The 16,428-nt window shown below is 35.7% G+C and overlaps 1 protein-coding gene across 7 annotated transcripts in view; it reads right to left on the bottom strand.

Annotated features, from left to right (window-relative positions):
* Positions 1 to 16,428, bottom strand: part of LOC112593043 (polypyrimidine tract-binding protein 2) — a 177,741-nt gene that overhangs the window by 19,181 nt on the left and 142,132 nt on the right. For all 7 annotated transcript variants that reach the window (XM_025337269.1, XM_025337275.1, XM_025337272.1 and 4 more), the window contains one exon: positions 13,872 to 14,009. In XM_025337269.1, coding sequence (XP_025193054.1) covers positions 13,872 to 14,009 — 138 coding nt within the window. The remainder of the gene's footprint in view (positions 1 to 13,871; positions 14,010 to 16,428) is intronic.

Here is a 16,428-nt window from a genome sequence, read left to right as displayed (position 1 = left end):
CAGCGGCGGTGACGATCTCGACAATCCAATTCCTTGACGAACGAGGTATTATAATCGCGAATTTCGCGCAAACGGATCGAAAAACATAATATTATATTATGTACACAATTTACACGGTATGCGGCCTATATAATATAATAATATATATTATATTAAACGTAAACATCGTCATAAATTTCGATATACCCGACGAAGACGAGACGCCACTTTATGTACATAGGTATAATATGTACACTTGCTACTCGACTTGATGTATACATGTGTGTGTGTGTGTGTGTGTGTGAGTATTAGGTCCCTGAGCGCTCGAGCGTTATTGTGGGTGGTGCACAAGATGCCGTGTTTTTTTTTAATTTCAACTCGTTTAATATTCATTTAAAAAGCCCTAGGCAGGCCGAATTTGTTGTTTCAGTTTAATAATTTACAACGTAATATGCACGAGTGTGTATAATATACACGCTGGGCGATTCACCGAACAAAGCTTACTCACAGTATTTCCTTTAATTATACATTTAATCAGATCCTAATTTTTGAAATTTTTTAGCACATTTACAAACATCAAATTTTCAATTTTTTTATTTTGTTACACCATTGAGACCAAATGAACTAGTGATATGAACTTCTCTTTATTTTTAAAATTGACTCCTCCTTTCTATTTTTTTTTAAATGTTAACTGTTAATCAAAGAATTTCGATTTACACACAAATCGAAATTTAAACGAATGCTTTCTGAGTTATTATATTTTATGTATTTAGGATAATAACCTAATAATTTAGGACAATATTTAACAGTTGTATGTAGAGATAAAAAAATAAAATGCCGAATAACTGATGTTATATTATAATGCTGTGTACCGTGATGTAGGTAACCGTACCTACCTATATTATTATATCGTACGATTAATGTATGTTATTACTCGTTATAGAAGTGCAGCCACGGCGGCGGCGTTTGAAGGCCGAAAATAATAATAAAAAATAAAAATAAAAATAATAATGAGACGGCGTACATAAATATATATGCGGGTATTAGCTGGTATATATGAGTGAGTGCGGTGGAGGGTTAATGACGACGATGTTTTATAATATACGGTTTTCGGGGCGACGACGCCGTCGTCGAAGGGTGGTAAAATCATTGGCGGTGGCAGTGGAGGTATATGTATATATAGTGGCGTGGAGGCGATGCGAGTGAAATCTTGACACTAAATGAATATTAATAATGCCTTGTGGGAAACGCGAGCTCTGTACGAGCGGCGGCGGCGGCGGCGACGGATTAATGGTCGTTTTCCAAACACAACGGTCCATATATATACACACATTTATAATGTATATATATATACACATTTAATATATATATATATATGCGTGGACTATATACACTTATACATACACTGCAGCGTCTCTTTTGTCGGCGGCGCCGTCCTCGTTTTCAAAACACGGAATCCGGTTTTAATTAATATTCGTTTTATACGGCCCACGGATTTTTGCGTTAAAACCACCACCGCCGCAACACCACCCCCGCCCGTTCTTGGGACCACCCAAAGTATAAAGGATTAACCGACACCTTTGTGCGCGCGTGTGCACATCAAACTTAATTTTTCACACGTCATATTATATACATGGCGAATTTAAATATTTTTACGATGTATACGCATAATATGCGCAATACGACAGCGGGAGTGGAGAACTTTTTTGAACGGGTGGAGGGTCGAGTATGCGGTGGGGAAGGTGACGACTTTTACTTCGATTATATACCTACAGTATAATATGATATAATGCGACGTCCGTTGCATCGTGCGTTCACATATTGTTATAATTTATGTTGTATATTATTGCAGCAAATACAGCGCACGCGTAAGCCGCATGATGATGATATAGAAGAGAGGTCATTTCCGCCGCTACCACTGCGCAACCACGATCGTTCGACCGGACACTGCAGTTTCATCCTTTCAGACAATCGGGCGGTGGTTGTGATTTGGAAGAAGGGGAGGGGGTGATAATCGCTGACCGAGGGGTCGTATGCTGATCCGTCAATGTTCGATAACTGGTGCGAGATACGCACGTTTGACGTTTCGGAATCCCGTCGGAAAATTTAATTCCATTATAATATTATTTGAATGGTGCATAACTGATTTACTGTACGCCAACTACGATTCCATTTCGTTGAAAATATTGCCGTCAATACAGCAGCAGTCATTAACCGGGCTTATAATCGTATACGTATATGCACAGTGTGTATTTAGCAGAGATTTTAAATGCTTTAAATATAATTATGATCGGCAATTTTCTTTTATAAACGACGAGTCCGTGGTCGGTGATTAATCGGATAAATTAAAAACGTTGTCTCACACACGACTGCAGTATTACCTATATTATTTAAATCAACAAATTATTCATCAAATGACGATGAAGTACGATTTATTAATATATTTAATTACGCGTCATACGCGGTTCGAAAGTACATATTAATTATAATAATAATGTAGGTATAAGCTATACCTACTGGTAAATTTTATTTTTTTTCATTAATATATTTTCGTACCGTAAAATAAACTAGATATTTTATATGTGTACAGCATTGCAAATACTTATACGTGAATAACTGGTCGTTAAATCATAATTATATTGAATTTGCTTGTTATTAGTGCTCGAGCCTAAGCTATATAATAACCGTACGTAGTGAATATAATAAAATAATGAATTTTATGAATATCTAAAGGTACATTAAAATAGAGTAACGAATAACTTAGAGGTACAAGAAAGCAGTGCTGAAGGTGTTATGGATACTTATGCAGTCGAATTATGCGTGTGTGCAAGGCCTATTTCATTTAAACCACTACAAGAATGTTAAAACATTTGAAATAGGAGGGAATTTCGGAACATAAACATGATAATATAAAGGTACACTATATATATATTCATAAATGTAATCGCTGCAAACGAATCGGGTTCAGTCATGCATTTGTTTTCGTTGATAAGTTTCATCCATTGCTTTTTGTATTTTTAAAACACGCTGTATTGTGTGTACAATCGTTTCGGAGTTGAACAACAATAATTTGTATAGTTATGGTAGGTATAGTAGAATTCATTTGGTTATGTCATTCGGTCACTGTTAAAAAAAAAAAATACTCACCACTGCCGCCGGTCTATCATACCGTACTAAATATACATTAGTGCTGCAGTAATGTATAAAAAACAATTTCGAAAGGGTTTGCGTTCGAATAAAAATATTCCAACGACAATAATATTATATACAATCGATATGACGCGCAAGAGCGTTTTAAAAAAGCGAAATTAATACTAGCTGTTGTAATAATACATGGAAAATAATTTTTTCTCATTTTTCTCGCTGTCAAATTATGTATTTTATAAGCATTAAAAAAAAAAAAAAAAAAAAAATTGTGTCAAAAGTATGTACCTATAATAACGATAAAATTTACTGCAATTACGTATGAATATAAAAAAATTTTGCCCCGTAGTTTTTTATTCATTTATAGACTAACTTTTACGGCGTATAATATATATCATATTGAATAGTAGATTAAAAACTTTGGTTTAGTAGAAATATTATTTATACAATAATGCGAATTTGGCAAATTATTAGATATTTATACACGGGTGTGCACAGTAGCAGGGCGAGTGATAATACATTTTGGAATACGCGCACATATATACCATACATATAATAATATATACAAATATCGCCCCCGGAGTTAAAGACATTAGTTTTCAATTTCTCCTGCACGCGGCGATCACCACCCTCCTGTGTGTACGGACGTACTGCGGAGTGGGAAACAACAAATCTCCACCCCTCCACGGTATGTTTACTCCCGTCGCGTCACCCTCTCCACTCGTGGCGCACCCGTCACGAGCAAATCGGACGGGCAACGGTATATAAATATATATATATACACTAAATTATTAAATTATCAGATTTATCGATTACCGCCACGACCCGACTCGGTATAAGAGGAGATTCTGCGTCGATGTTGTGCTATACGCTATTCATGAGAAGTTCTACGCATTCCGGATCAGTTGATTGGATGTTCTCCGCGCGAGCTATTCTACAGCCCCACTCCGCTCACTCACGCATACACAGCACGCTATATTACCTTCCACGAGGCTCTTTTTAAATTATTAAACAACAACATCGACGGGTGGGGGAAATACGCGCCGCACGGTAAGTCTGTTATTTTCTGTTTGTATAATATAATTTAGTCGGTCATCTTGCGGGCCTTAAACAAATAATAGTAATAATAATAATAATAACGATTTTCACGCAGCAAATCAAAAATAGTGAGCGATACAGATTACACGAAGGGAAGGAATGAGAGACACATACAGAAATAAAAACGTAAAGAGTGACGTGCACATAAACAGCTAGACAGAGAGAGAATTCCGCACACTCAATAACTAATGACACCGTAAAAATCTTAATTTAAATAACTTAATCACAGAATCACAAAGCTCGAATTTTCCCAAAGGACGGGATTTACTACAATATTTAAATGATCGTCTAAATTAATGTAATAACGGAGATCCCACATTTTAAATTGAAGTCGTATAAATACTACATCAAATAATCCAAGGAGAAATTTTCAGTTGAATATTTCAACGTTTTCCTCCGTCGACGATCATCATGCAATAACGATTAAAACATACTAAACGAAAATATATTAATAATAATACAATTCATTAAACAATTATAACTATACCAACGTTTATCGTACTTACGAAAGATTTATATAGTTGAGATTGTTAAAAAAGAAATGTAATCAAAATGCTAATAAAATTCGGTCGGTATAACATATGTAATAAATAAAGATGTTAACTGTTTTTATATACATATCGTTAAGAGTGCAATTATCGTAATCGCCTATTGTTTATTTATTTGCTTACCGATATAGCGTAGAACTGTGATAAGTGCATTATTATAGCATCGTAGCTGTCAACATAACACACCGAAAGCAAATAGCTAATATATACTAATCGCGTAGTAATGACGAGGGGTAATCGAGTGTAAAGGACAAACAATACGTGCACTGATGTTCAGCAGTATAAAGGTATAATATGATAGTCGGGTGGTAGTAGTAGTAGTATAAGGATTATGACGAGGAGGTCGGTCGGGTGATAAGTCAACAGAGAAAGTATCAACAAAGAATATACAACAAGCAGAAGGGATTTAAAAATTAGTATTTTTCTTAGACGTTGATGACAGCAACAAAATATATACAATTAATAATAAAATAATATTTAAAGAGGAGCGGTTGAAAAAATGATTCGACTAAAACGACAAGCCGCAAAACCTGTGTATATACAATATTACATTAGAAAAACATCAGTTTTTTTCTTCTCTTTTTTTTCTTCTGAATATGAATTCGTATTCAAATGTGTCAAGGCAGTCGACGTTGACAGAAGAAACGACCCGAATAAAACGGACAACCAAAGACGATATTAGCCCGGTCGGTTGAACATCCGGTCCGTAATATTATAACGCGGGTATGACACGATCAATCCTCCCTCTCAATTCAAAACTGACGAAATAAATCCTCGGGCAAGCGACCCACTATATACAAATATACCACGTATAAACATATAAACATTTTGCAAGGAATAATATTATAATGATAAAAAAAAAATACGTTCAACAAGTATGTTACGTATAATGTAACGAATGCTTGATCCAACTGTGTCAACTACGACGTACACAAATTTAAAACCTATTTTCAATGTCGTCATAATGTTTCGGTTTACGTGGATAAAATTGTTTTTCATATAACATCGTCTATATTAAAGGAATAAAAACCAGAAACGTATTACCATTTTTTTTTCCCCGTTCGCTATTTTAACACATTAAATCGTTAAGTATCTACACGTATATATGTTTATAGATACTTACAATAAGCATTGTTATAGCGTTACGTATTATAGTTTTTATGCCCGATACTTTAACCTAAAATAATATAATGATAATAATATTTATTGTATTTATTTATTAAAAATATTTTACGTTTGGAATATAATATATAAAGACGATAAAACCGAAATGATATTCGCGAGTACCCATATTATATCGAAAGGTAAAATATAATGATGATAAACAATGAGCAACTAAGTATGTATTACACGCATTATATATATAAATATATAAATAAATTAAGAAGTTTAATGATGAAGACTCTATCAAATTGGAGGAGACGCGCACGCGAAGGTGGATCGTGAATGCGGAAGTTATCTTTACAAGATGTTTGTTTTAAAATTAACCGTTTAAACACGTATGAGTAAAGTTCTTCCGTCGGAATTTATTTTTACACATGCACAATTTTCGACTTTAAACCAGCTTGTATACCATACTCATATATATTAATGTTTTAATTTCTAATTAATACGTACCTACGCATCACATATTATTCATATTAAGTATATATGTCTATAATGCGTTGCCACACGGTATTTTTTTCGCCGCGTAACACCGATATACGACCGATTTAATTACACTTGTAACGCGCTGAATATCATCCATCGCCGTGTAATGGAGCCGAGCGGGTACTGTAAATAGAGAATTACGATTTATCGGCGTCCACGCGAACGATTATTACAATAATAACAAACGAGGAAGTGCGCGGCGGCGGAGGGGTTGAAAAAATTAATAACACAAAGAAAAACAGCTGGCGGAGAGCCGAGGGGATTGAAAAAACACCGACAATTATTATACGATTCACGTGTACGCAAATATTTAAATAGGTACGCGTAATGTGCGTGTGCTGCAACAGGACGTCGAGACGGGAAAAAGGGGACGGTCGTCGTTTTCCAGAGAATTGAAACGCCGCCACAGGACGGCCGCCGCTGTTTAATTGTTGATTTACATACGGAATTATGTGCGAGAGACTACGGCACGCGGAGGACTCGCCGCTTATGCCGCGCGTACGCTGCGCGACGCGGACGGTCTGTCGACGGCGATGGGGACAGTGCAGGGCGTACCGGTGCGGGTGCGGTGTATCAAAAGTTTTAAGAGCTCGGGCGGCAAATACTTTTAAAAAGAACTCGGGCGTACATATACATATACAAAGCAATAACTGGAGTGTAACCGAAACCGTCGAGCCGGTTAATAGCGGTGGCGGGAGAGGCGTTCGAGGGGAGGTTAAACTTAATCCTATTTGTGCCGAGGTTAAGAGCGGTATATAATATTGTATACACACACGCGTACGTATATACGGTATACGACCGCCGCCGCCGCCGCCGATGCCACCACACCTCGTCACGCGCTATCCTCTTATTCCCAGACCGTTGTTTTTCGAGAAAGCGCAACGGGGTGGTAGCACCTTCCACCACCGCGCTCGTCGCTAAATTTATTAACTCGTTCGCCTCCGCCGTCGGTCGTGATGCATCGCGTGTGTGTGTATATAGAGAACGTTTATCTCACCTATGCGCACGTGCGGTCGTCCATACATGTATGTAGTAGCGGTATAGTCCCTATACCAAATTTATATGCGTGCATGCGCGTATTGTATAAAGGGATAATCTCTAAAACCCCCAAAGCACATATACACACAAGCGCTCCCGACTTTCATCCCTCCCCCTCCCTCACGCTTAACCATGATTTTCGTCCCGGCCCGGTGACCCGGCCAGGGAGAGACTTGGCGCTAATTTGATATACGATTATAATGCGTACATATATACATACACACGCCTATAATAATATATACGCTTATATACATATAGATTATTATGTAATGTTATCGAAATACGCGGAAATAGCTCTCCTCCGCACGCCGCATCAGCAATATATATATATAGTGATGTGCTTGACGTGTAATATTGTCCGCGGGCTTATTATTATTATTATTATTATTATTACGATGACAACGACATCGGGTGAGGTTATACGACGTGGCGCGGCAAAGGGAGGATATAGGTATGCGTGCGGAGATTTCCTATTTCTAAACATTTCTGAAAAGAATTTTCCGTCTTCCGCTCGACGGGGCGCATTATTATCGTAAAAAATACTTTTTCTCTTAAATATATATTTCCTTTATAACGCGAATATAATATATATACTATATAGGTAGGTGCATGATGCTTATCCATCTACCCAACTCGCCTACCTACATACCCAATTTTCCCCGTGAAAAATATTTTAATGCAATATATGCTTGTTCATTATCATACTAAGGTATTTAACCACCTATGGTGGTATATGTATGGAATTTTTTATTACAAAATATTATTCACTCTGAAAATCATGTGGCTTATAATAAAATTGTAATATTTTTTATACAATAAAGGTACTTACATGTGGTAAGGATAATACAGAATAAAATATTTGTGCATCGATACATCGATCCATCGGTAGTAAATCGTTACGTTTTGGATTAAATTTCCCATATTTGAAATTTACTGTGATGCATACAATTAAGGGACGCTTTAATTATTGACTCAACCAAAATATAATAGGATTTAAAAGCTTATAGCTATACATAGAACAAATATTATATCACCTGATTACCTATATATTTATCTTTGACTTTAGGGAATATAAGCGAGGTCTGTACATCAATTATTTTATGGCTTTAATATGAATGAAATATAACATATTAATTTGGAATTGGAAGTGTAAATATTTTTAACAGAATCGAAATGTTTTCACAGTAGGTATAGTATATATTATCATATAGCCACACGAAAAGGGTAATGAATCTTAAAGACGTTGACACTTTACGAATATAGATAAGTATTTACCCTTAAAATAATCTTTCATAATCTTTTTATATTTTAAAATAAACTTGATATATGGTAATAGGTAATACAGGTTATTAAATTGGAAACGAGAGCACGGGTTTGCATTATCTATTAACCGTAAACAATTTTAAATATTAAAAGTTAATAAATAAAAATAAAAAAATAAATGAATAAATATTATAACTGTATAAAAAAAAAAAAGTAAAGTAAAGTATACTTACACAAATAATGAAAAATAGTAATAATTCACGAGAGCGGCTGCAGGGGATCGATCATCGTATTCGCGTCAGCGATCGAAACGAATCAATGAAGTGTCAAAAACAGTATGTAGGTATATAAATATAATATTTTGAAATATGCACTCAGTATGGCTATCATCGAAAGGCCCGATAATACTTATTTAAACGTGCAAATATATCATATGTATGAAATAATACAATGTTTCGACGTAAATAATGCGCGTTTTATGTCGTAACTAATAATACATAGAGACCGAAACGTTTATGCATAGTAAAACCACTACCGCGGGTGGTCCGAATTTCGTGATTCGAAATTGATGGAAATTATAATACATGAAGGAATAATATTATACATCAAAGTTACTATTTTATATGGCATAATATAATAGGTTTTGAGCATTTAGTAGCGTATTTAACGTCATTATTCTTTTTTAAATTCAGTGTTTTTGTATTTTGAACGTTGATTTTAATAACATTTTGATTAAATTGTTCTTGTCAGTAGCGTCTGAATATGAATACGAATTCCGATTAGGCATGCACTTGAATGTAATCGCGCACACGATTCGTTATAATTATAGAATTACCTATAACAAAATCAACGACGTGGTAGATACAAGCGAGTTTTGTGATGTATAGTCGCTAGCCGCGAATTAGTACATAATAAATGTACCTAAATATATTTATAATTTACGCGCAGTTTGGCGGGCGGAATAAAAGTCTAGGTTGGTTTACAAAAACTTTTTGCCAAACTAACTTTCGTCATCGAGATCGCCAAGCGGGAAATTTACATAAATTTAAATACATATGCGTATATTTAGAGTGTAAAATATCTCTAAAATGTTTAGTAGATATTTTTGAAAACCGATAGGATCGAAATATAATGCCGGGATCCGATGATCGAAACGATTTAACTGCGTTCAGTTGCTGTATTCATTGTAAACGGACCTTTATCATATAGACATGCTACAATATAATATGTAATATAATATATTTGTACCTACATAATATGCATTATATGGTTTGTACTTGTACACATTGCTAGTGCAGTTATGTATTACCCACGAGAGCGGTTACTTGTAAACGGGGACAAAACGATATAATAGATTACCTGTATATACTATATACTTAAAGTTCATCGAGAGATACGATTTTCCTCTACTCTACACATGTACACTTGCGCGTGTGTATGTGTGTAATGTACACTTTCCATCGCCTGCCAATCTCGTGAATATGTAAAAGTCGAAACTCGAAACGAGATCAAAAGAGTTTATTCAAATTTCAATTATCAACATATACGCAGTAGTGTAGAATAAATACATCGTATTTTAATTGATTATATAAACACAAACTACCAACGTTCAATGTCCGTGCCAATCGATAAAGAACAAGAAAATAAGAAAAAAAAACACAAAAGCTGGATGGACTTACTGCGAGTCGTATTTGATATTTTTTTACGGATCACACAGAGTAGTTTTTTTTCGAAAGCAAAACTATTAAGAAAATTGAAAAAACGACCCGTTTGACGACTGTTATAAAAGACTGCCGAAATACGACGCGGGCGGAAACTTTTGGAGTTCTTTCACCGCTCAGTACCGAGAAACGGTATTCACGGGGGAATAAAAATAAAAATCGAGAAAAAACGATTATCATATAAAAATATATTTTCTGTCGTCGCTCGAGATCTAAAAACAAGACTACAACGATAGCGTAGAGTATAGACCCGGGTGATCAAGAAATGTGAATATTTTTAAAACAACTACATTGTGCGTTTGTAGACGAGATTACATCGTTTAGACAAAAAACAAAAACAAATGTCATTACACAACGACTGACATTAAATATCACGTAATCATGGATTATGACTATACACATATTATATTATAATGTTACCCCGTTATAACTCATATATTTTGTATTTATTCATCACTACCAGTCATTACGAGATTGATCTGATTTTATTACGGAAGAGGAAAAGTTATGAGTAAATGAGTACTTGTATACTTGAGAGTCCGAGCTTATGCCAAGCGAGAGAAAAATTACTCGTGTTGTACAATACGCGACTAACTCTGTATATACATTATACATACACAATTGCTATTAAACGAGAATTTAAAAAAAAAAAAAAACCGTTAATATGTTTTTCATTGCAACAATGACGTTGTGTAAATGTTTATTTTCATTATTTTTAATTGGATATAAAACACGAAAAAAGAATAATAAAAAAAAATAATACCCGTTGTTGTTCTATACACAAACTTTAGAGTTGACTTTATGCATAACGAATAAATGAGAATGGGATGGAGTGGTGTGTAAGGCGAATTTTGTTGTACATGACTGGTGTCTCTTCATATACGTTATACGCAATGCATTAACATATTATAATATATTATGTAGCTACGTCGTCGTATCGAAAATATCAAACGGATTTGTAATAATGTAGGTACTTGTATCATAGAAAAAATACCTAAAACAGCAATACCTAAGTAACTTGTTATTTATATATTCTAACCTCTGACAATTGTAGTAATTTCATTTAATATAATATACATATCATAAATATGATGTGCGCCAGTAAATTAAATCACTATTATTATATTCTGAAATGTTCTTAAATTTATGCGACTTTTGTTTTATTGAAAACCATTTATCAGAATAAAACGAGTAGCAATAGAATAACAAAATATAAATAAATGAGAATTAATTAAAAAACTTCAATAACCTATTGCTTTTTTTTTTCAAGAATGTTAAACTTATATAACATAGTATACATAAATTTAATTAAATAGTTTCACTTAGTTTAATTCGAAACGTCTTAAAATAAGTAACAGTACGATTTAAAGCAAGACGTTTTCCGATAGACGAACATTTTTTTTGATGTATATACGTACACATAACGTTGCGTGCGATTGCAATAAGACCAGCACGGCCCGGAGGTCGTCACAGAGCTAGGTCTTTGGGGGTAGAGATTACATCTATGCTCAGAAATGGTCGCGTGCTCGTGTGCGGATAAAAATACACCACGTTTCTCAGATGTATGCGAAAACGTGACGCCAGAGTGTTGACCGGGTTGTGAGCGTAATGCATAAGACCACAGCAACTCCAGACCGAGTGGCTTGCACGCACACATGTATATATATATATATATATATATTACTCCATACGTCTATAACTATACACGCCGTCCAGTAGCGACAGCAGCAGAGGTTTAATGTGAAAACGTAATTAAACTTGCGCCACAGGGGTAAACGACGATAGCGGAAGATGGATCACAGTCGATGTCCAGAATGCGCGGGCGCGTTCCGTTTCGCAATACGCTCGGTTAGTTCGAGATCACGCGGAGTGGCGTCACGAAACGTCAGTGGTGTAATTTTAAATTTCAGGCCCGGTACCGAACATTTCAGAAGACTGCCTCCTAATTTTGTACAATGAAGAAACCATAGAATTGCCTTTTTTTCAGAACAACAGATCTACGTGGTCCCCCCCCCCCAAGCGCACCTGTTTCGGCCACACTTTACGAGACCCACGATCGAATGCCACTTTTGTAAGCGGGCCCGACGTAAGGATGTCGTACCCCTAACCTGATAATTGTACATCTGTTTAAATTATTCTAAAACTTTCACAGTTATTCAACATATTTGTGTTGTATTATAAAAACAATTTTAAATTTTATGAAAATTAACACTCTGTATTATATGATACATGTAATATTAATATTGCATTGGAAACTGTTCTTTTTTTCACTCCTAGGTAAATAAAACAATTCTACGGAAAATTAAAAGCGATAAGTATTATCAACTAAATTCCAAAAAAAAAGAAATAAACTTTTTGGATTCCCGTAAAAGTACTGCAAGTATTTCATACTTTGATACAACAAATATTATAGTTTGTATAGTGTAAAACTAAATTTTAAAATTAAAGTTGGTTTGTTATACAACACCGTAATTAAGTAAATATAATCTAGGTACTCATATAAAAATATATTTTTCGCAGTTAAATTGGAAAACTTTTGATCGATTCACTTTTTTAATATAAAAATTTTTTATTTTTTTTATGTCTTATATTTAGGATTTGACGAAAAATATTATTGTATCGATAATGATATATGATAGTAAAACAAAATAAAATTTCTCATCTATAGTTCAGACAGCGGGGAAGTTGCGTACTTTTATAAAGCATTATTCCTCAATAATGTATTAAATTGCATATTTTATCATAGTAAATAGCACTAAAATAGAGTCCATCCATGACACTCCAATCGTTGTTTAATTTAAAATGTAGAAAAATGCAGTCTCAAACTAGCAATATCACTCTGAATTACACGAATTATATAGAGTAATGAGAATTCGGTAGAACACCGAGCATGTAATAAAACAACTGTAGGAAATTGGTTTTATATATATAAACGATTGAATCGGAAATGCAACTCGATAAATAACACAATGAAAACAGAACTCAAAAGACGATATACCATTTCAGATGCATAAGATATTACATATTATTAGATGTAATATGTATGGATAAGATAACAAAACAGCTCGTTTGACGCATGTTTTTTATACAACCACGAAAACACATCTTCGACAATAAACGTTGAGTAATGATTGGTAGAGTAAATGATCTCAAAGTCAAAAATAATATAATCAAAGTTTTGAACTTGATTAAAAAAACGTCAGGCATGCTTCTTGGAGTTACTTTAGAGCTCGTTCGTCATTTCATACTTTCTGATTCGAAAGCCAAATGACAAACACGTAATACACAAATATTAATAAAAATTAATATCTCCCTTGATTTAATTTATACTTAATAGTTGCATATTGCTAATTTCGCGACCTTGTTTATGACAAAGCAATAGTTTTATGGTAGATATTTTCTGTAAAAAAATAAAATCTGACAAACTCACCTCATAGAGGACATCGAGACTGATTGGGAATACCATGTGTTCGACGATTACCCGGAGCACCGTGTTTGGACCTCCTTGTACATCACTTTGGCCAGCCAGAGCTTGGGCTGCTTGTAGTGCCGCTTGAGCCGATGCATTCTGGAAAACGAATTAAAACCAAAATGATGAATGAACAGCGGAAAGATGACGAAATATTGCTCGGATCGCTTGTATTCGAACGCGCATAAAGGTACAATAGTGAGTTTCAAAGAGCGGGGAGGTGCAGAGTGAGTTATTAATATATTATATATCTAGGCCGTCCATTAATAATACGGGATGTAACCACTACAAAAGGATGGGCAGTTAATAGGGGTGGCGGGAAGAGGAGTTGATGCGATGCTAACGATGAATTGGACAGGCGATGGAGGTATAATATTTTATCGGCGTTAAAACGAATTGTGTTGTAAAACACCGCGAGTAAGTCCAGGCTTTTACATAAACCGTATATGTGTATATGTGGTATGCGTTAATTGTTCACATATGCGAATGCGCACTTTAGGTAAAATCGATGATGTGGGGTAAAGGGGATGTTGTTTTTCGTATATGATACGCGCCTTGTATTCGGACAGCGAGCGGTAAGGGTTGATGACAACAATACGTGCGATCAACGGCGGGTAGTAGAAGATGGTTCCATTAGAAACGGAAATGAAAAAAAACCTCAAAACTAAAATACCACGTAGGACGTTTACAAATGGCACTAGTAAACATTTAGTTTTATTCGGGAAAACTTGTGACGAGGGAGGCTGTATTGGAGAGGAATGGGTGACTGGAGGCTAGGGGTAGCCGACCATTAGTCAGCAGCTCTACAGCGTGTGTCTCCAGCTGGACACGGGGGATTTGTAAAAGCGAGTTTCGCTCAATCGTGCGACCGACCGTCCGTCCCTGTGTGTAATTACTCAACTTGTCTACCATGGTACGTCACAATTAATCCAAACGACATTCTCGTCGAATCCCTTCCTGAGAGCACTATCGTATCATCTCACAAATACACGCACACGGACAACGGTTTACTGCGACTGAATTGTCGCTGACACTTTACCGCGGTGCGGTATACACATAAATATATATTACCAATTTGGCTATGTCAGAAAAACACAACAATTGTCGGAAATCGATAGAAGTAAATTTTAAGTTAATATTGTCGAAGAAATATCGCAAATCACAATAATATTGAGAAAAAACAATGAGTTGCGACGAGTTTATATTTACGCTCCGGTTAGCATAACACTTTTGTATCATTGTCGTCGTCTACGCGTATACCCACCTCCGGCCGCCATTTTTCATCCGGGCACACAACGATGTTATCGCCGCTGCCGCGGAAGTTCGAAAACTTTACACGACCATTATATTATAACGGGTCTTCTCCCCCCCCTTTTAACTCACTTATCGATCGTCCGAAAAACTTCTCTGACAGGTATCCTCTCCTCCTCTCACCTCATCATCATCGCAGAGACTGTGCGAATTTCGGTTTCCGTCTATTTACGTCGAAGCACATGCGTTGTCACGTCGATTCGTGGTAGTCTGTATACGTGTATATTGTATACACATAGGTATTATCTAATATTTTTTCTCTCTCTTTCACTTGTTTTTTTTATACCCTTTTCTCGTCAGATTAATTTCGAACAACAGAAAACAAAAAAGATCAATGGTTCCAGAACAGACTTGTCACTGACGTTTCTTACTTCAATTCATCAAGCGAAAACAAAGGGAATACTTTTTTCTCTCCTAATTTGTTTCCGAAATCTTTTCTGCTTTGCGCCATTAAACCTCACGGCGTTTTTATCAACCAATCGGCCTCAAGGATTACTATATACGACAGTAGTACGACAACACAGCAAGTGAACGCACAAATATTCATTATATTATTATAATTATGTCTTATACCTCGAAGCGGAGGTTTGGTCACCGAAGATTCGTCAACTAGAAGAGGCGATGCAGGGTTAAATGCTACAGTTTAAGACGAGGTAAACGTATTGAGCAAGTGGTGGGAAGGGAACAATGTTGTTATTACCACCTTAAGAAGGGTCCGGTATTAAATAAATGTTTATCTGCCATGAGCGCGTTATTGCAGTCGTTGGCCGTTACAGCAGCGCTCTTGCGCTAGAGATTTATCGTAGTTTTATGACGTAAAACTTACCTCGACAGGCGTTTAATATTTTACGGTCGTCCGTAAACACGCGGTTATTGGATTTCGGATCAGAATTTGTACGGCGAAAATCATATGAGCCTCCATCGCGGATTGAACGCGATCGGACGTATAAGCGGTGCGTTATTTGGATCATTTCCAGAGTCGTTTTATTTAGGTAATCACGCGGTTTACGATGCGTCGTCAGCGAATGGTATATCACATATATGTATCAGCTTGTGGACATCGTCATTTCAAAAATTATACGTTACATGGTAATCAAATTCTTGAGGGGGAGGCTCCGAGACGTACCTCTACTTGATCGTCGGCCAAACGTTCGAGTTTAAGTATGCTGTTTTCACTAAATCGTGTTTTATCGACATTATCCCGGTC

This window comes from Melanaphis sacchari, unplaced genomic scaffold (genome assembly GCF_002803265.2).
Source record: "Melanaphis sacchari strain LSU unplaced genomic scaffold, SCAv2.0 Contig19_pilon_pilon, whole genome shotgun sequence".
NCBI classification, from domain to species: Eukaryota; Metazoa; Arthropoda; class Insecta; order Hemiptera; family Aphididae; genus Melanaphis; species Melanaphis sacchari.
The sequence above is the reverse complement of the archived record's forward strand: the minus strand, read 5'-3'. Positions and strand labels throughout refer to the sequence as shown.